The sequence below is a fragment of the Lipomyces doorenjongii genome (genome assembly GCF_038497915.1).
Source record: "Lipomyces doorenjongii strain NRRL Y-27504 unplaced genomic scaffold V1508scaffold_1, whole genome shotgun sequence".
Lineage (NCBI taxonomy): Eukaryota > Fungi > Ascomycota > Lipomycetes > Lipomycetales > Lipomycetaceae > Lipomyces > Lipomyces doorenjongii.
The window spans coordinates 150646-169885 of record NW_027118068.1 but is presented as its reverse complement, the minus strand read 5'-3'; the positions used below and the strand labels follow the sequence as shown (position 1 = coordinate 169885).

The 19240-nt window shown below is 49.0% G+C and overlaps 7 protein-coding genes across 7 annotated transcripts; 4 read left to right on the top strand and 3 right to left on the bottom strand.

Annotated features, from left to right (window-relative positions):
• Window positions 1–1648: 1648 nt before the first annotated feature.
• V1508DRAFT_407500 (glycosyltransferase family 20-domain-containing protein) lies at window positions 1649–4081 on the top strand (the record flags this gene model as incomplete). The annotated part of the gene is made up of 2 exons (XM_066938873.1): window positions 1649–1835; window positions 1891–4081. Coding segments are annotated over 2 exons (2199 nt in total), but the record flags the coding sequence as incomplete, so codon positions are not given.
• A 114-nt stretch (window positions 4082–4195) lies between these two features.
• V1508DRAFT_394218 (uncharacterized protein) lies at window positions 4196–5536 on the bottom strand (the record flags this gene model as incomplete). The annotated part of the gene is made up of 3 exons (XM_066937993.1): window positions 4196–5056; window positions 5109–5264; window positions 5444–5536. 3 exons carry the CDS (start codon window positions 5534–5536, stop codon window positions 4196–4198), a joined length of 1110 nt encoding a protein of 369 aa, XP_066798969.1.
• Window positions 5537–7440: 1904 nt separating this feature from the next.
• V1508DRAFT_394217 (uncharacterized protein) lies at window positions 7441–10170 on the top strand (the record flags this gene model as incomplete). The annotated part of the gene is made up of 4 exons (XM_066937992.1): window positions 7441–7575; window positions 7608–7640; window positions 7672–9997; window positions 10052–10170. 4 exons carry the CDS (start codon window positions 7441–7443, stop codon window positions 10168–10170), a joined length of 2613 nt encoding a protein of 870 aa, XP_066798968.1.
• A 759-nt stretch (window positions 10171–10929) lies between these two features.
• V1508DRAFT_436233 (PITH domain-containing protein) lies at window positions 10930–12369 on the top strand. The gene is made up of 3 exons (XM_066942106.1): window positions 10930–11182; window positions 11272–11395; window positions 11475–12369. The coding sequence occupies exons 1-3, from the start codon at window positions 11086–11088 to the stop codon at window positions 12205–12207; spliced, it is 954 nt and encodes a 317-aa protein (XP_066798967.1). The 5' UTR covers window positions 10930–11085; the 3' UTR covers window positions 12208–12369.
• On the bottom strand, window positions 12237–13986 carry V1508DRAFT_378602 (Zinc/iron permease). The gene is made up of 3 exons (XM_066937630.1): window positions 13651–13986; window positions 13481–13593; window positions 12237–13426 (listed from the first exon to the last, which is right to left on the bottom strand). The coding sequence occupies exons 1-3, from the start codon at window positions 13802–13804 to the stop codon at window positions 12572–12574; spliced, it is 1122 nt and encodes a 373-aa protein (XP_066798966.1). The 5' UTR covers window positions 13805–13986; the 3' UTR covers window positions 12237–12571.
• A 1384-nt stretch (window positions 13987–15370) lies between these two features.
• V1508DRAFT_3018 (mitochondrial 54S ribosomal protein mL59) lies at window positions 15371–16471 on the bottom strand. Its single transcript, XM_066936602.1, has 3 exons — window positions 16001–16471; window positions 15869–15929; window positions 15371–15815 (listed from the first exon to the last, which is right to left on the bottom strand). Exons 1-3 carry the CDS (start codon window positions 16366–16368, stop codon window positions 15759–15761), a joined length of 486 nt encoding a protein of 161 aa, XP_066798965.1. The 5' UTR covers window positions 16369–16471; the 3' UTR covers window positions 15371–15758.
• A 166-nt stretch (window positions 16472–16637) lies between these two features.
• V1508DRAFT_407481 (uncharacterized protein) lies at window positions 16638–18767 on the top strand. The gene is made up of 6 exons (XM_066938872.1): window positions 16638–16978; window positions 17029–17131; window positions 17189–17548; window positions 17612–18021; window positions 18078–18276; window positions 18332–18767. Exons 1-6 carry the CDS (start codon window positions 16733–16735, stop codon window positions 18556–18558), a joined length of 1545 nt encoding a protein of 514 aa, XP_066798964.1. The 5' UTR covers window positions 16638–16732; the 3' UTR covers window positions 18559–18767.
• Window positions 18768–19240: the final 473 nt, after the last annotated feature.

Genomic DNA, 19240 nt, shown 5'->3' with positions numbered 1-19240 from the left:
GTAGCGTGATGGTGTGAGAGTTGAGCCACGGGGGATATTCCCAACTGGGCAGCGCCACTGCACATCAGCTCGCACGCGACTTGACTCGCGCGTTTTGGGTGCGATCTACGTCGAGCCGGCAATGCGTTCGGGGCGCGACGCGAACCAAAGGCACAAAAGAGGCACAAGAGGCACACTACTCACTCGCCTTGCCCTGGCGTGCCTTGTCATGAGCTCCCAAAAAAAAGGTCCACTTGCAAGTAAAGTAAGCTGGTAATTTCCGACTGCCACACTGAAAAGCAAACGCAGCAGCAGCGGCAGCAGCCATATCATGTAATAACCTGCCGCTCTGCGGTTCCGCTGATGTGCACACTTCCCCATCTCGACCACAGCACCTGCGACTCAGCATCCATAGTGCTGCTAAGTCGACTGTGATGTGGTCTCCACGTGTGTGACAAAGGAACAATACCCCGTTGTATCATACTGGCTGGTGCAGCTGTCGTCACTTGTCTGCTATTGTGGTGGTGGCAGACGCACGACATCAATCTCACATTGCGCGTACTACTTGCCGTATTATACATTCCAGAATAGGCACTAACCAATTGAGAAAGAACCGTTAACAGCTTTACAACCAGTCACCACTCTCGTGAACGATCGACGCAAGCAAAATACAAAGCGATTGCCATTGTGGATGCCACGTCGCAATGGCACTGCTATAGCGGTGAATTTTTGTGTATGCGTGTAGGCAGCAATGGCAGCAGTGCGGACTAGGATTATGCATTGAGTGCTGTCCAAACCCCGCATGCCCAGCCCCGGTCTCGTCCACAGTTTCTCAGTGTGGAGTGAGAGTGGACAGATGAAAAAAACACTAGGGACGAAATAGCGTGACAGTGCATTGCCAGCTAGCACTCCTTGGCCATGACGACTTCACACTGCCAGCTGGTTCATGCAGAATGCCACTGAGAATCACGAGAGCAGACATTATCGGATCAATTTGATTGCCCTTTGAGACAAATATATTTAAGCAGCACATAACACCCTTTATAAATTCGCCCAGGTAGCATTCCTACTAATTTGATGCTGTCGGGCTGCATGTAGATCCAGCCGCACGCCTTGCCGCTCCAACCCGCTTCGGGTCGTCTGTGCTAGCTCCACACAACTGCTCTCCATAGTCGTCCATTCAATATCTTTCTGTTCCTCGTCCTCCGCTTCAGGTATATGCTCTTATAGCCGTAATACGTCTACAAAGACATAGGCATACGCTCGACTCGCTATGCCGTCCACAACCGCAGATATGCACGCGCCGCCGCTGTCAAACCCCACGGATTGCTGCATGCCAGACTGTCAGGAAGCCATCGCTATTGGCTGCACCGGCCGTGTCATCTCGGCCATGAACCTTCTCCCCTATGAGCTCTACACCGACGTCCCGCCCGATGCGACTGACGTCTTCGCCGCCGTCATCGACGAAGTAGCTACCGGCTACTCCGAGAGCAGCGGCGGCGCGCCATCGATCTTAGCAGAACTGCCGCTCGCTGTCCGTCATCGGCGCGGAAACTCTGCGCTCTATTCTGGCCAGTCATTTCTCGAGACCGGCACGAGCTGGGAGACTGTGTTGGTCGCGTGGACGGGCGAGATCATTAACTACGATGCCCGCATCGCCGCCCAAGTCGCCGCGGCCACCGCAAGCGCGGGAAACCACGCCGCGCCGGTCATGAATGAATTCAAGCTTACCGAGACCGAACAGACCAAGGCAAAGTCCCTGCTTGCGGAAGCCGCCGCCAAGAGCGGAAGCACTATCGCGCCCGTGTTTTTGTACGGAGGAGAACAGGGCCGGTGGCGTGCATATGCAGAGCAAGGTGAGTGACAATCTTCCGGTAACTCGGTTGACCACTACCGACTAACCAAAATAAGTCCTATGGCCACTGCTACACTATATTCTGGGCGAACCGTCAGACGGCATCGAGGAGAAGAAGTGGTGGCTTGACTACGTGAAGTTCAACGAGGCCTTCGCGGACAAAATCTGCGAGATCTACAAACCCGGCGATATCATCTGGGTCCACGACTACCATCTGTTACTGCTCCCCCAAATCCTGCGCCAACGCCTACCAAAAGCCTACATCGGCACGTTTCTGCATGTGCCGTTCCCGTCGTCGGAATACTTCAGGTACCTCACCAAGCGGCGTGAGCTGCTGGAAGGCATGCTCGGCTCCAACATGATCGGCTTCCAGGCCTATGCCTTCTCCCGGCACTTCATCTCCGCCTGTACACGCGTGCTCGGATTCGAGTCGACGCCCGCGTCCGTGGACGCGTTTGGCGCGCGGGTCGCGATAGATGTGTTCCCCATCGGCATCGACGCTGGTCGAGTGCAGCGCGACATGGACACCGCGGCCGTGCGCGAGAACATGCTCGCAATCCGCGATTTGTACCCCGGCAAGAAAATCATCGTCGGTCGCGACAGACTCGATTCCGTCCGCGGCGTCATCCAAAAGCTGCACGCGTTTGAAATGTTCTGCCAAATGTACCCAGAAATGGTCGAGAAAGTCGTCTTGATCCAACTTACGAGTCCTGCATACGCGCACTCGGCAAAGATCGAGAAGAAAGTGAACGAGATTATTGCACATATCAACGGCACGTACGGAATGCTCCATTTCACGCCCGTGCAGCATTATCCCCAGCAGGTTGCCCGGGACGAATATTTCGCATTGCTACGCGTCGCGGATTTGGCGCTGATTACGTCCGTCCGAGACGGCATGAACACGACGTCCCTCGAGTATGTAGTCTGCCAGCGGGATTCCCACGGCCCGCTTATATTGTCCGAGTTCACGGGCACGGCCGGCATGCTCACCGACTCGATCATGGTTAATCCGTGGGACTCTGTCGGCGTAGCCAAAGCTATTCACGCTAGTCTGGTGATGAAGCCTGAGCGCAAGGCCGAGCTCGAGGCAAAGCTCTACAAGCACGTCACCACCCACACAATCCAAGCCTGGGTCTCGCAGTTCCTGTCGAAGCTCGTGTCGACGCTTGCATCTTACGACCATTCTCATATGACACCTGTGCTCGACAGACCGCTTATGCACACAAAGTACATGTCCGCCAGGCGCAGATTGTTCATGTTTGACTACGACGGCACATTGGCTCCCATCGTCAAAGAGCCTTCCGCGGCAATCCCACATCCGCGCGTGCTGGACGCACTAGAGAGGCTCGCATCCGATTCCCGCAATCAAGTCTGGATAATTTCCGGCAGGGATCAAGCGTTTTTGGAGCAGCACCTCGGCGGCATCTACAGACTCGGCCTTTCCGCCGAACACGGCTGTTTCATGCGTCGAATCGGCTCCGACTGCTGGGTTAACCTTACCGAAACGTTCGATATGGGATGGCAGAAAGATGTGATTGACATTTTCCAGTACTACACCGAACGCACGCAGGGCTCATTCATTGAACGCAAACGCGCGGCCGTAACGTGGCATTATCGCCGCGCTGACCCAGAATATGGCGCGTTCCAGGCCAGGGAATGCCAGAACCATCTCGAGAACACCGTGACGTCGAAGTATGACGTCGAAGTCATGACGGGCAAGGCGAATCTGGAGGTCCGGCCACGGTTTGTCAATAAAGGCGAGATAGCAAAGGGACTTGTGCACGAGTACAAGGACGTCGACGGCACCGCCACCACTCCCGATTTCGTGCTGTGTATGGGCGACGACAGCACCGATGAGGACATGTTTCGGGCGTTACGGAAGGTCGACTCTCTAGACCAGGACTGCACCTTCACCGTCACGATTGGCCCCTCGTCCAAGATGACGACGGCCACGTGGCATTTGATTGATTCTGCAGAGGTCATCAAGAGCGTGGGCGAGCTAGTCGGCCTGGCCGACGTCGCGCAGGAGATGGGGTCCGGTGTTGTACATGAGACTAGGCTTCTTTAGATTTACTTGTAGTTGTTTTTAATAAGGCATGATGCCGCCATCATGATGTATGCATTAGGTACATGTAATGTTAGACTTTTTCACCTTTGTCTTCTTGGGAAGGTACGCTTATTGTACAAAAAATTATACATGTTCGTAACACCTTTATATCTCTGACAAGTAATATACACGAAGCAGTAATACAGATAACTAAAACAAAAAACCACGCCGCAAGACTCCAAATGTATCGAACCCATCGTGCGTCCAAGAAAATTGCCCAAACCTACAACACATTTTTTCTTTACATCTAAAAACTAATTGTCCAGCAACTGAACGTAGTTACTCGGACAAATGCCGACCTCGCCATTCGCCCTTCGCGCCTGCCACCACCGTCCCGACACGTCGCTAACCTCTAGAATTTCGCCCTTGACGAACGAAATCTCGTTCGCATCCTCCGGATTTGCCTCATAACTGTATATCGCGCGTGCACGTAATGGATATTCCGTCGGCATGTCCAGCGGCTCCATCATCGTGCCTCGGGCCACCGTTTGCTGCTGCTGCTGCTGCTGCTGCTGCTGCTGCTGGCCATGCTCGTCCTGGGCGCTCAACATCGTGCCGTTGCCCGAATTCAAATTCGTAACGCTTCCCGTCTGCGGCAGGACTAGCCCAGACCCATTATGCGACGACCCAGTGTAGCCCGCCGCAACAGATGGGCGGCGCGTGACCATGCTTCCGGGCCCGCCTTGCAAACTTGTCGTCTCGAATCCGTTCAACTGCGCGGACGTGAACATCTGCTGCTGATGTGGTCTTGTCGAGCCCGTAGCAGGTCCAGCCTCGTAGTAACCCTGCTGCGACTGCGACTGCGACTGCGATTGTGATGTCGCCTGCTGCATTGGTTGGAAGCCGCGCGAATGAGACGGCGACGGCTGTACGGGCGGGTATTTCCGGCTTGGCGGGTCATTGTACCGTGCCTCGCGATGCAACGCGTACGAGTCTATAAACGCGTGCGGCGCCGCGTCAGACGTGGTGCCGAAATAGAAAATCCAGAGGATGTTGATAATGGATAGCAGGATGTTGCCAGCTGCGGCAGCTGCGTCCGCCGCACGACCGGTGTACACGAGGTTGTTGGTCGAGTTAGTGGTGTATACTAGCGCGGCGGCAGTGAATCCCACCATCTATCCCGGTTAGCATGTCCGTCCGCAATAACCGAAAGCGGAACGCACTTACGGCAACGCGGTACGGTTCGACGGCGTTCGCTCCGATAACGTAGATGACGCCGCAGATGACGAGAAATTCGTAGACGATGCCCCACCAGCTGAACTGCGGATACGGGCCGGCGACGTCCGAGGCAATGGACGCGGCCAAGCTAATAAACCAGCCTATCTGTTCGATTGTCAGTATTTCCTGCAAATTATTGTAATTGTCGACCGGTGGTGTGGATGCATCCAACACTTGCGCAAGCGGCAGTAGCCCTCCAGCCGCGTTTCAGCCGCGTCTCATACAATCAACAACGACCACCAAACCACAATTCACAGAATATTGACAGAACGGAGGTCACATACAGTAGCAACCGATATAGTCGCGAGAGCAAAGGGATCCCCAATTAAAAGCCCGAAATCAAAACGCGGAGAAGAGTAGTACTCGGTTCGCTCCATTTGACTGCTTCTTGGTCACCTCCGGAGTTACGCGGCGGAATAAAATAGAAGACCTGCTATTTCTAGTCAACTAGGCACCAATATGCTGATTTTCTGCAGCGTAAGAAGATGTAGATCGGCGAGAGGTGCTGAGAACAGTGGGAATTGGTGCGGAATCCAATTTGTGCGAAGAAAGGGGAAGGGAATTGTCGTGCAAAAAAAATAGACCCAAAATTAGCAAGGTTACGCGACTGCGTGCGGCGGTTGCTGGGACGCACAAGGATAGAGCGGAGATCGTACGGATTCGAGCGACTGAGCAATAAGAGGAGGAAGAAAATACTATTTAGTCGTGAAGATGGTCTAGAAAAAGCAGTGCCAGGAGTAAGAAGTTGGAGCAAGTTTAGTGTGTTCGCGTCGAAGCGCAATCTTCGGCCCGTAGAACGACGACTAGCTATTCAAATAGCGGCAGACAAAAAAATACGGGTCTCGTATCGGTCGACGTGGGTGTGGCAAGTTCGCTACAGCTTGTTCGTGGATTTGTGCTTCAATATATTTAATTCAGCTTAGGCACCGCACTAACCTAGACGACCTGCAATTTTAATTAGGTTCTGCGCAGCCATTTGTCGCGACGTAGCAATAACTTCTCCATGATCGCGTCGTAAGGCACTGCGAGATTGTTGTATAATAATAGTAATCGATATACGACTTCACTGTCATTCAAAAAGTCATTCGACGGAAGCACTATATGTATCATATCTATCTGGCAGTCTAGTCCAACTATTAAAACAATTTGGGGGGAACAATTAAACTTCGAAAGTGTCCAGCGCTGACTGTCCTTGGTTGACGCGCTGACTAAGCCCACGAGACCCTTGGACTACGACCGTAGCTGTGTTGGTATCATATGATATTGTACGCGATCTTATGATGCGACGAATAACAAATTAAATAGTACATGCTGCTGATAATACAGACACAGACAGATATTATATTATATATAATATGTACACTGACATATATTCCATTAACACTACATACTCAACTCACAGCCAATCACACAGCGACACAGATATATTTATAATCATCTGCCCCGTCAATCCATACTAAACTCGAAGATTTTTAAAATGCAAATCAAACCCGGTTCTCGCTGGCATACTGAACCACAAGCGTGCGATTCATGAATCAAATAACGGCGCTCATACTGCGCACTCTCTACGACAGATACGGGTATATATATATGCTGTAAAATAATCTAATTAACGAACATATATTTGAGACGGATGGAGTCTAGAGCTACACCGTACCGTGCAAGTTAGTATAGTAAATTATGTTAGTGTGGGGATCCAGTTAAATATCTGTCGACAATAGAGTCATAAACTCCCAACTCCCAACTCCCAACACGTCATTATGGCACGACAGCGCGAGCTCGCAGCTCGCCATCTACAGTTAACACAAGCTCCCTGTCACCTCCCGTAATTGTCGAGAACGCGCATGTGTTGTCCTGTCTTACTAGTATCTAGAATTGAATAAAAGCAGCGACGGATTAAACATTATGACCGCGACAGACCCTGCGCCACAGAGGCAATGACTATGAGATCATTGCGGCGGTGCGGCAGTGCGCCACAGTCTAGTGACCGACCACAGCCACACTGATACCGCCACTTCTATGTGCGAGTATGGCTGTGCAGTGGCCCGTCAACGGGCAATCTCCTTGGTCAGTCGCTGGCTCATTATCATCTCGCCTCATCTGCCTCATACCATACTATCTCGAACTCCTTTCTTTTCTCCTCCATCATCTCTTCTGTCGTTTCCCTACCTTCTCCTCCATCTCCATTCCTTTCCTGTACTAAGTAATATACTCCCGCGGCAGCATCCGCTGCGCTGCTCTCTATATTATCGGCCCTCGGAACGGCGCACATCTGCCTCCAATGCCTCACGAGCAGCGCCCGAGCTCGTCCGCGCCGTCCGGCGCTCCGCCGATGGACTATTCAATAGGCCAGTACCGCATCGGAAGCGAAATCGGCCGCGGCAGCTTTGCCAACGTCTATAAGGGCGTTCATATGGTATGTACTAGGTGACTAATCGCCATTAGTAGCGACTCACCTGGGCATTTACCGCGTCTGCAGATGTTCGATCATACTGACATTATCCTTCTATAGAAAACGCAAACGGCGGTTGCAATTAAGTCCGTCGTCCGCGCAAAACTTAATAAAAAGTTGCTCGAGAATCTAGAATCCGAAATAAAGATCCTCAAGACTCTATCGCATCCACACATCGTGGCGCTCATGGACTGCCAGCATTCGTCGTCATACATCCATCTCGTCATGGAGTACTGCTCGCTAGGCGATCTGAGCTACTTCATCAAAAAAAGGGATAAGTTGTCCAACATCCCGCTCGTCGCATCGATGGTCGCCAAGTTCCCAAATCCACCCGGTGGGGGTCTCAACGAAGTCGTCGTTCGCCATTTCCTCAAACAACTCGCCAGCGCACTCGCGTTCCTCCGCGATCGCAATCTTATTCACCGCGATGTCAAGCCGCAGAACTTACTTCTTTGCCCGCCGCCCCGCACCGAACAAGAGGCGATCGATTTGGGCTATGCCGGCAGATGGGGCTTACCGGTGCTCAAACTCGCAGACTTTGGTTTCGCGCGCATTCTACCCAGCACTAGCCTAGCGGAGACACTCTGTGGGTCGCCGTTATATATGGCGCCAGAGATACTGCGGTATGAGAAATATGACGCCAAGGCGGATTTGTGGTCAGTTGGCACGGTTCTGTACGAAATGACTATGGGCAAGGCACCGTTCCGCGCGAGTAATCATGTTGAGCTCTTGCGGAAAATAGAAAAAAGCGATGATCGAATTAAGTTTTCAGACGATGTCCCCGTCTCGGACGAGATGAAGTTGTTGATTCGTGGGCTCTTGCGTCGTAATCCAGTCGAGCGTATGGGATTCAAGGAGTTTTTCGAAGATGAAGTCGTTCGAGGAGAGATTCCTGAGGTCCAGGACGTTGCTAGTTTCATGGACGGTATGGAGGAGGACAAGTTTATTGCTGAATATCTTTCTAAGAATTCTACACCTCCCTCGTCCGCAACTGTTCCCACTCGCGTCCATTCGGCGCAGCCAGCTACCGTCACTGGAGGAACGCCTGTTTCCGCGAATGCTGATATTGGTACGGTGACGCCGAACCGTGCTACGCATCCTGTTCCGCGACGGAAGCCAAGTCAGGGTGCGTTACCTCAGGTCCGACATCCTGTTACGACGTCTGCTCAGCATCAGCGTCCGGCGTCGTCTTCGTCAGATCACCAGTCGTCGTCGTCCGACCGGCCTGAACAGCACAAAACTCCATCCCCTGGTTCGTCGCTATCGGGCCAGAACAGTTTGCAACCGGCACATCCTACGATGTCAGACCGCCGAGAGCGATCATCGTCACTAACCAGCAACAGCAGCCGTCGATCAGCCCAAGCCACTCAGCAGTCGCTTGCTCGTACCGGCTCGCTTGGTCGTCCAGAAGATGATGTCATGTTTGAGCGCGAGTACGTCGTCGTTGAAAAGCGTACCGTCGAAGTTAACGCTCTTGCCGACGAACTAGCATATTCTCCGAAACTCATTACGAATGCTGCTTTGCAGCGCCGGCTGTCAACATCATCGCGCAATTCATCATACTCAAGTAGTAATCCACGGGCACGGGGCTACTCCCATTCTCTTGATCAGCGTCGTTTCACCTCCGGAAGTTCCCCGACTTCTACACTAGCCAAGGCCCTGTCTATGGCGAGTGCCCGTCTGTTTGGCAAAGCTGACGGGTCCATCCCGTTACCTGGCTCGCCTCCGTATCCATATGGGCGATCTAGTCGCGGATCTACGCCGCCGAAAGATGTTCATCCGATTGACGACCGAGAGATGAGTGTTATTTTGCAGATTGAGGATCTGGCGGCAAAGTCAAATGTCGTATATCAATTCGCTCAGGTAAAATTTTCGCAGTTACTCCCATCAACACCGGCGAGCGATATCACGTTGTCGACAGAACTTACTGCGGATGCTGTAGCGACTTTGTCTGAGGAAGCGCTCGTTTTATTTGTCAAATCGCTGTCCTTACTTGCCAAAGCAATGGATCTGGCGGCCACTTGGTGGGCCGAGAATGGATCGGTCGGTGCGTCTGCTCGTCTCAACAACGCTGTCCAGTGGGTCCGCGAGCGATTCAACGAAGCGCTGGAAAAGGCTGAATTTGTGCGAATGAAGTTGGCGGATCCGTCTGGCAAGGGCGTTCCGCATTCTCCTGATGCTGCGGCTGGAGTTACTGCCGAGAAGTTAATTTATGACCGCGCACTGGAGATGTCTCGGGCTGCGGCAATTAATGAGCTGGTTGGCGATGACTTGCCTGGATGTGAAATTGCGTACGAGACATCGTTGTGGATGCTCCAGGCAATCCTAGATCAGGATGGAACTGCTGAGCCTGTAGATGAAGACGACAAGCGGACGGTTGAAGGATGTAAGCTGATATTTGCTTTATTTTAACACGGTGTCCTGATACTGACTGTTGTAGATGTTAACAGCATTCGTAATCGTCTTGCATCGTTGAAGAAGAAGATAGAGATGAGCGGCAGCATCCACTCGCACACCTCTGTCATGCGGTCTGGTGTTCGCACTCCGGCTGCGTTGTGATGGCTTTGCTTGCTATATGTAGTTGAAGGTAGTCAGTCGTCATCCGTATGATGCACTGGCGTATTCCTCTTAGTGTCGTTTGTTCTATATGCGATCTCTCACCTCATTTTGATTTCGTTTTATTGCGTACATGTACATTTTCTCTTTTCCTTTTATTTGTTTATTGGTAACATGAATCTACCGGGTTGGCGGGTAACAGGTGTCGGGATATCGGGAACAGGAAACATTTTCTTTACTACTACGGGTTTCAGGATTTCCGGCGTTTGAACATTATTTATAATATCTACTTAATTTTTCTTGGCTTTGTACATGACGGGTATTGCGCATTGGTGCTTTTTGCTATTTGTTTAATTTACATACTTATACTTGTATAATTACGCAGCAGATGACTTGCGGATCGTGTCGGGTGAATGAGGTTGTCTGTATATATCATACGCGATTTATATTGATCGCGGTTTGTGATGTCTGCTGTATTCGCGTTGCCCTTTTTTATTTTTGTTTACGTATTTATTTAGTGGTATAAGATTAATTGTACATTGTGAATTGCACAGTATAGTCGATCCTATAATTGATCATCGTTCTTCCATCATTTGGACTTAAATGAATTTCGAAGACGATTTTTGCGATAATTGATGGGGTTTGTGGCCACCAATGGTGTCATCCATATGCGCTGTTTGGTTAGTGCGGTTATTGTTTTATATGGGAAGGCGCAGATACCTTTATACAGTACACTGACACGCGCGTCATCGGTAATTCAATAACGTTTCTATTGATCTATATCATTTCACACGAGCAGTCAATATACGGCAGCTGTGTCATATAGAACGAACGACTATAGTTGCACCGACCTTGTTGTCGTGAATCCATCCATTTTATTTAAAATCCAACGACGATAAACAGAATAGAAGAAAATCGATGGCGAACAAAGTCCAAGTCATCACGAACAAGGTAGATTTTGTGACACTTTCAGCGTATGGTCTCGCGGTTGTTGACTTTAACGCAACTTGGTGTGGTATGTTTGCCCTGCTGATTTCATATGTCTGCTATAAAATGAGGGTGGGGGATCTGAATTGAATGAACTAATAATTAATGAATGCCTAGCCCCATGCAAGACTATTGCGCCTCATTTTGAAAAATTCCCAGAGAAATATCCAAATGTCGGCTTTGCATCGGTGGACATCGATCAGCACAAGGACATTGCCGGAGAATTTGAGATCACTGCCGTGTAAGTAGTCCAATACCAAATCCAACCCGCGTGTTGTATTGAGTAGTGTGGGGTGTATGGGCTAATGGAGGTATTTCAGGCCGACATTTTTATTCCTCAATAGAGGCCGTGAAGTTGCACGAGTTCGAGGGGCGAATTTGCCGGAGCTTGAGAAAACATTGCGAGCATATGCGTCGCTGACAGAAACTGCCTCCACGACAGATGCATCAGCCGAATCGTCTTCGTCATCGCAAGTAGCAACTGGCACATACGAAAGACTGATTCCAAAAGGCTGGGACATGATCAACGATACCATCGAACTCAAGAATCTTGAAGCACTTAACGCCGCCGCACCAAAATCGAGCGACCTAACAGCCTCGGTGCGCGACCTGTTTTCTACTACAATCGTCTCCACTGACGTCGGCACGCCCAGTGTTGAAAGCGACGCGGACTCGCAGCTATTGTTTTACGTGCCATTTATGAACGCGACGAAGGTACATTCGATACTGATTCAATCCCCTCTCGCGAAGGACGAAGATGAAGTCAAACAGCGCGCGACGAAGATAAAGTTATGGACGAATTTGCCTGCCATTTTGTCATTCGACGACACCAGTTCCGTACCTGCTGTGCATGAAGCTGAAATCTCTGAGCCTGATGAGCAGGGGTGGAGCGCAGTACGGTTGCGGTATGTTAGGTTCCAGCGCGTTAGCTCCCTCGTTGTGTTTCTCGAGGGTGAAGATGAGGATGAACCGACTGGTGTTAACAAGATCGTGTTTATTGGTGAGAAGGGAGATAAACTGGAGATGGGTAAGTTGGCTAAACAGGATGAATAATCATATGTTGTGCCGTTGTGCGGGAATATGTTGATTAGCATTTGCTTATTATAAGCTATTCTACATGGCCATCACAGAGAAGCCGTGACCAAGCAAAGGTGGACACGAAATATTATACGCAATTATAATAGATATAGATCCCAATACACGCCATATATGCCCATACAGTTTCATAAATGTACAATTCCCCTCACAGTCATCGTAGTAGCATCTACATGTGTGCGAGAAATGTCCAAAATCTCAAAACAAATCCCAGGCAAAAGACAACCACCTATATGATAGACAGACCCACTAAAAAACATACTTAAAAAAGATAACTTTTCTTACACATGAATTTGAAAACAAACCAGTTACAAATGCAAGCTTAAGCCCACCGCCCGAGAAGAGCCATGAGACCAGCGCCTGTGCACATCATCAGGAACGCAGCGAGGACGTGCTTAAACGGCGCCCTGCTCATTTCATGGGAAAACAAAAACTCATGTGCCATCAGCTCCACGAGACCGGTGTACATCAAGATACCGGCGGAGATAGAGTCGAAGATGCCGTTGGATATTAGGGCTTTCCGAGAAGCGTCACTATAGGAGTATCTGACACCGAGACCGATGGCAATGGCGATAGGAGTCGTGAGACCATAGCCAATTGCCATGAGGATGGGAACCCATTTTCGGTTGGGTGCCCATGGTGTGCTAGCCAGACGAGTACCCAGACCGAGACCTTCAAAGCCCTGGTGGAATACTAACACGACGTACAGAGTGTTGAATTCCTCGCCAGCTATGGCGAGTGATAGTCCAATGAATATAGAGTGGAAGACGATACCAAACTCAAGAATGAACACAGCCGCAAGCTGCGCACTGAGACTCTCCGAAATAGGAGTATTCTTCTCGAGATCTTGGAAGTCTCCGCTAGCAGTCTCCTTGTCGCTCAGTCTGAGTGCGTCAGGACTGTCGATTCCACTGTCAATGTCAATATGGGAGCTGACGTGTGAGAAGTGGTTCGCGTTCGTGTTAACGTCCGTGTCGCCGTGGCTGGTCGTGTGATCATGAGAATGGGGAGCAACATCCGCGGCAAAGGAGTCGAATATCGCATATCGGTATGTCACAAGCTCGACAAAGAACAAAATAAAGATTGAAATCATGGCAATGGCAATAGGCCAGGGATAGACTGCCCACGTGCCGCCGAGACATGGATCGCCGAGGGCTTGGATAGCAGGATCCAGAAGCTAAAAGAACGTTAACATCTTGAGAAATAGTCTTGCAAGACTGCAGATGCATACGTGAATGAAGGCAGTCGCGATGATGACACCTGAACCGAAGAATTTTGCAATGAAGTAGAAGAATTCCGGGACATTGAGGCGCGACTGCTTTGATAAAACAGGAAAGAGTGCACCTGAATGGTGTCAGTTTCCAGACGATAAATTTCCGAGCACGCCAATCAGGGACTTACCGAGCATACTGCTGAACATGATGACGAAGATGGCCGAGATACGGACACCTAGCCGTCCGTTGTACCCATTGTCTGTAGGACACGCAGGAGTATCGTCACGCCTCACGAGGACTTCGACAAGGTCGGGGAGAAGTTGCTGAGCGAGTGCAACCATGATAACGGGGGATGTCGAAGTTCAGCCGATTGAATACGTGGAGTAGGTGGTCAATATAGTTGGTGACGAGCGAGGTCTTTAAGAACTATAGGCACATGGCAAGCACTGTCTTTCTAAGAAAATGGAGCAAGGGGGAGAAGCGAAGATAGCTATGCAATGAAAGACACAAGCTTCTTCATCTATGAGTACCTTTTTGGTTATCGCACTCAGAGTGCACACGAGCACTTTAACAGTATACGAGCACTCTGATTGGCCACCTTGTGTCAGACTTGACCAAGAATGGCCAGTTTACTAACCGACTTCGGATTGCGCGAGGCCCTTGGTGGTTGTGTTAGCCAATTCTGGGCAGCGCACCGCCACCTCGCCTGCATACAGGAGCCGCAAAAGACAAGCCACATGTCTCCGCGAAATTCTCATACTAATGAGCCGCACACGCCACAACTTTAAACTTCACTGATGACAAGACGGGCACCAGAGCAACTTCGCCTAGATATGTTAATTGCCAACCTTGGGCTCAACGCGAAGCCACATGCAAGAGCGGAAGAGCGTGTGAATCTGTCCACACTTTCTGCAACCCAACACAATGTCGCCATTTGCTCCCCTTGGTTGTAAAGGACTGTGCACGACGATGTTAGGCCTGCGCCTAGGTAGCTTCGTCGCCAAACTGATTCGCTGATTCGAGATCACTCCCCTCACCACTTTCCAAGGTCGAAAAGCAACCCTCAATCGACGATGTTTCTTTCGTACGCCGAATGAGATAAATCAGAACAAATGCCAGTTACGAGCACAAATATTCTAGGAAATTCTACACCACATCGGCTGACATGTATCATTCAGTTTGCATTGGGCACGCGCATTGCATTATGACCCGGCACGCTTTCGCAACCTTGACCAGCTGAGTCACGACGGTCCCATAAAGCCTATGTGCAACTACCCAAGACCATGCGACCAAAGTACCAAATGTCCCATCTGATCTTGTTGCCAGTCTTCATTCGTGGATCTACCGGAGGTTTGTTATTGCCTCCTCCTGTATCCGATTCTTCGGGATTTCCGACAAAACATGTTGGGCAATCTTGTACGCAAATTGAGGGCTACCTTGGCACGCTCCGAACAAGATCTGCCAAACAAACTCCTCGAAGAATCGGACTTGATGCCTTACTATTTCGTCATTCCGTTTGACTAGGCAACACTGCACCAAATATCGCGGTCTGTACCTTTGCCGCTGAATTTCAGACTACGGACACGTGAACCACATGTGCCTGGCAGTTATGACATGCAAGCTCATTAGAATCGCGACGAGTGCCAAGGAAACTAGAACCTTCTGAGTAAAAGCAGAATACAGGAAAGTCGCGTGAGGCTATTAATTTTCAGACGTTCTAATCATATGGGCTTTGGTATGAATGGCAACCTACCAAAACGTTTTGGGCACATTCTCCGAGATTTCTTCGATAGCTCTCAATTAAAATGACGGCCCGAACCTTGTCCTGAGTGGTTCTCGGCCGCAGTAGCTCACGCGTCTGTCTGCTATCCACCGAACGTGAACAACGACGAACTAGTAAAGCTTCAGAATTAATGTCAGAGAAAGCCACAATCCGTTGCTCGATGGCGTCCCGCGTTATAATCGGCTACCCACTCAATAGTAGCCGGAAGTTACGCTGTGGTTACGTGACACAATTCCATAAACGACACGACGAGTCAATACAAGAAAAACTCCATACCAAATGATAGTATAGCCGTGCAAAACCCACACACGCTGACAGAATGCGCGATTAACAAGCGCGGCTACACATGACAATGGCACCGTCAAGCTGGCACAGAATTATGAAATCGAGTTTAATCCACTAAACTTCAAAAAAAAATCGTGTAGATACATATTCTCATCATTGCCACTAACCAAACTATTATACAGGGGACGTCGATCGACGGTAGCGAACAGTTCAATCGGAAAGAAATTTCAGAAAAGATTCTTAGGCGGTAGAGCGCGCTTAGCTGTCTTTTTGGCGTAACGTTTCTGTTAAAGTGTGTTAGTCTGATGCCCGTACAAAATGTTGACCAGCGACTTACTCCCTTGACTTTAATAATAAGTTCGTCAGCCTCTGCAATAGCCTTCTCGCGCTTTGCCCGTCTAAAATGATATATTAGCATCCCATAAACTGTACATCAATATATGCCGAGCCAATGATGATTGTAACGTACCGTTCCTCAGCTGTTCTCTCGTGCTTGTGCAATTTAGGTCTAACAACTCCTTTCATACTCTTCTTGGACACCATCTTCTGAACGCCAAACTTCTTGGTCATAGGTGGTAACGTCTTCTCTAATCCAAACTGCTTCGCTAATTTATACAAATCACTCTGTCGCCGCAACGAAATTTTTGGTTCATGGGCTTTCTTTGTCACGGGGTGATACGCAATCAAAAACGGATTGCGATCAGGTGCTGTAGTCAGTGTCGGTTTCGATGCATACTGTTTTATTGGCACTGGTGGATATGTCTTGAAGAACCGAGCTAATACTGGCGGCAATTGTTTAAATATCTCCAGTGCTGACTGTGTACTTTTCGACGCCATTATCTATGTCCTAATATTATCCTCAGTCGCTCAAGCTCCGAGAAAATCTGTTTATCCCAGCTCCAAATTGATTCGCTTGTCGACTTGGGTGCAGCACACTGTACAACCGCTTAAATCGTTGATGAAAATAATATGTACTTGGGAGAAGGCGGTCCACCCGATTTTCGGTTCGGGAAGCCAAAATTGCCTAACCCAGAAATTAAAGTTTATGGATTCACCATCGCTCCTGTAAAATCGAAAGGTGTATTAATCTAATATGCATCGATTAACGACCAAGCCACAAAGCAAGGACGCGAAACTTACAGAGTACGGCTCAGCTGTCAAGTTTTTCCTTATTATTGACGGCAAGACACCGAGGTGCGAGATGTCAAAGCGATCTGGGTCACTGAATGAGAGACAGAGTCCTCCTCGGAAACGCGTCCAAATCAGGGATGAAGCTGAGATACGAGTCATCTCTGAGAGTCCGGACATTTCAGAAAATTCGAATGGGAAGCATGTGGAGAATGGAGATGTGAGCGATGGCAGTGATCAGGAAGATTATGAGGAGGAGGATTATCAAGCTGCACAGGAACCAGCTGTTACTGTTGCGGCAGATTTGTATTTAGAGACCGTGAGTGGCCATTAATGGCATAGCTAAATGTTGATGTTAACTATACATAGGTCGACCGGAAGAGACTGGATTTCGACTTTGAAAAGTTATGTTCCGTTTCACTTTCGAACGTTAACGTCTATGCCTGTTTAGTGTGCGGAAAATATTTCCAAGGTCGGTATTGACTTACCGATTCTGACATCCGTTGACATCATTATTGACATACTATAGGTCGTGGCAAATCGTCACATGCCTATTTTCATAGTGTCGACGAGGATCACCATGTATTCATCAACTTACAAACACTCAAGGTCTACGTGCTGCCCGAATCGTATGAGGTTAAGTCCTCAGCCCTCGACGATATCAAATACGTTGTTAACCCAAATTTCACAAAGAAAGATGTGGCACTACTGGACAAAAAGCCAATTGAATCATTTGACTTGAATCACAAGCCTTACCGACCTGGGTTTATCGGCATGAATAATATTAAGCAAAATGATTATTTGAATGTGATAGTCCAGAGTTTGGCGCATGTAGCGCCACTACGGAATTTCTTGATATTGGAGAATTTTGAGGGAAAGCCAGAGTTAGGTAAGGAATTTCTTGAGGTGATGTGAAAGGTTCTACCGTCCTGCTATTAACACAGGTGCGCAGTGCAAAGACTCAGCATATTGGTACGAAAACTATGGAATAACCGAGCATTTAAGGGCCATGTCTCTCCGCATGAACTTCTGCAGCATGTTTCTGCTATTTCAAAGAAAAGGTTTCGAATTACCGAGCAGGCCGATCCCTTTGACTTTCTCAACTGGTTTCTCAATAACCTACATCTTGCCCTTGGTGGTTCAAAGACAAGATTGAAATCAAGCTTTGTACAGAAAATTTTTCAAGGAATAATACGGGTCGAATCACAAAGGATTACAACTCATGATGACGCGAGTGATAGGTTACGATTTGAAGCCGACAGCAAGATTCAACAGAATGAGGTTCCATTTATGTTCTTATCTCTCGATCTACCTCCAGCGCCTTTATTCCAAGGTGACATCGACAAGAATATTATTCCTCAGGTTAGGGGCAGATCAAATTCACAAACAGCCCTGGCAGATGACTAACGTATTTGCAGGTCCCGTTGCAAACTATTCTTAGTAAATACGACGGCTCAACGACCCAAGAACTCGCCGGCGATCGCCGGCGGTACAAGATCACCGAGCTTCCGCCATACCTCATTTTCCATATCAAACGGGTTACAAGAACAAACCTGATCGAAGAAATCAATCATACAGTAGTAACGTTCCAGTCAATAGCTTTAGACATGTCGCCATGTGAGTTTCGCACAACTTTTGGTTTATGGTCCGGAGATTCTGATGCTAATTATAGACGTCGATGGTGCTACTGAGCCAATGCTGTATGATTTAGTCGCCAATGTCACCCATGAGTCTGTATTTACACCGCAAGGGGAGGAAAAGCATGTATATCGTGTGCAACTAAAAGATAAGGCCAGGGACGAGTGGCTCCAGATACAGGATTTGTACATTGAGAATATTCGGAGAGAGATTCTTTTCTTGAACGAGAGCTGCATACAGATTTGGGAACGACGGCGATAAAATATTGTATACTATGTCAAATATTGTGCATTGGAAAGCAGTTGTTACAAAATAATTGTATAATATTTGGATGAGAACTGTCCTAATGAAACCTTATTGTTGTCAAGTGTCTTAGAATCGACTTAACCGCCCCTATTCGACGGCGACTCCGAGGCAAGTGCATGTAGAACATGAATGATACGGTTGTGTTCGGCTCAATGACCTGCAATGGATTACAGCTACGTCGCTCACATGTATAACTATCTAGTCGATGTGTCAATTAGTCTTTTCATCGCGAGATGCCGATATCCGGCAAAATGACCATTACTGGCTCGCATTCCCGATATCTATAAAAACTTGACGTGCGGCACTCCACGGCACTCCATTAAGCACTGGGCGCTGATTGTGAGAACGACAGTCCACTACCTTCCTGTTGATCGGTCCAACCCAAAAGCGCGAGCCATGTAGAATGAAGAGTGATAATGAGCCTGGTGGAGCTCACTCCGGCAATGTCCAATACCAGATTTTCGTAGCGTATAAACAATCGTAAATATGTCATTAGTATATCACAGAATGATATAAACAACGACTGCAGCCATATTTGAATATTAAAATATCTCTAGATCAGGGGACCAAGCAACATCGCGATAGCAATCCGTAAAAACAGACGCAATCCTCCTGCACGATCAAACGGATCAGAACA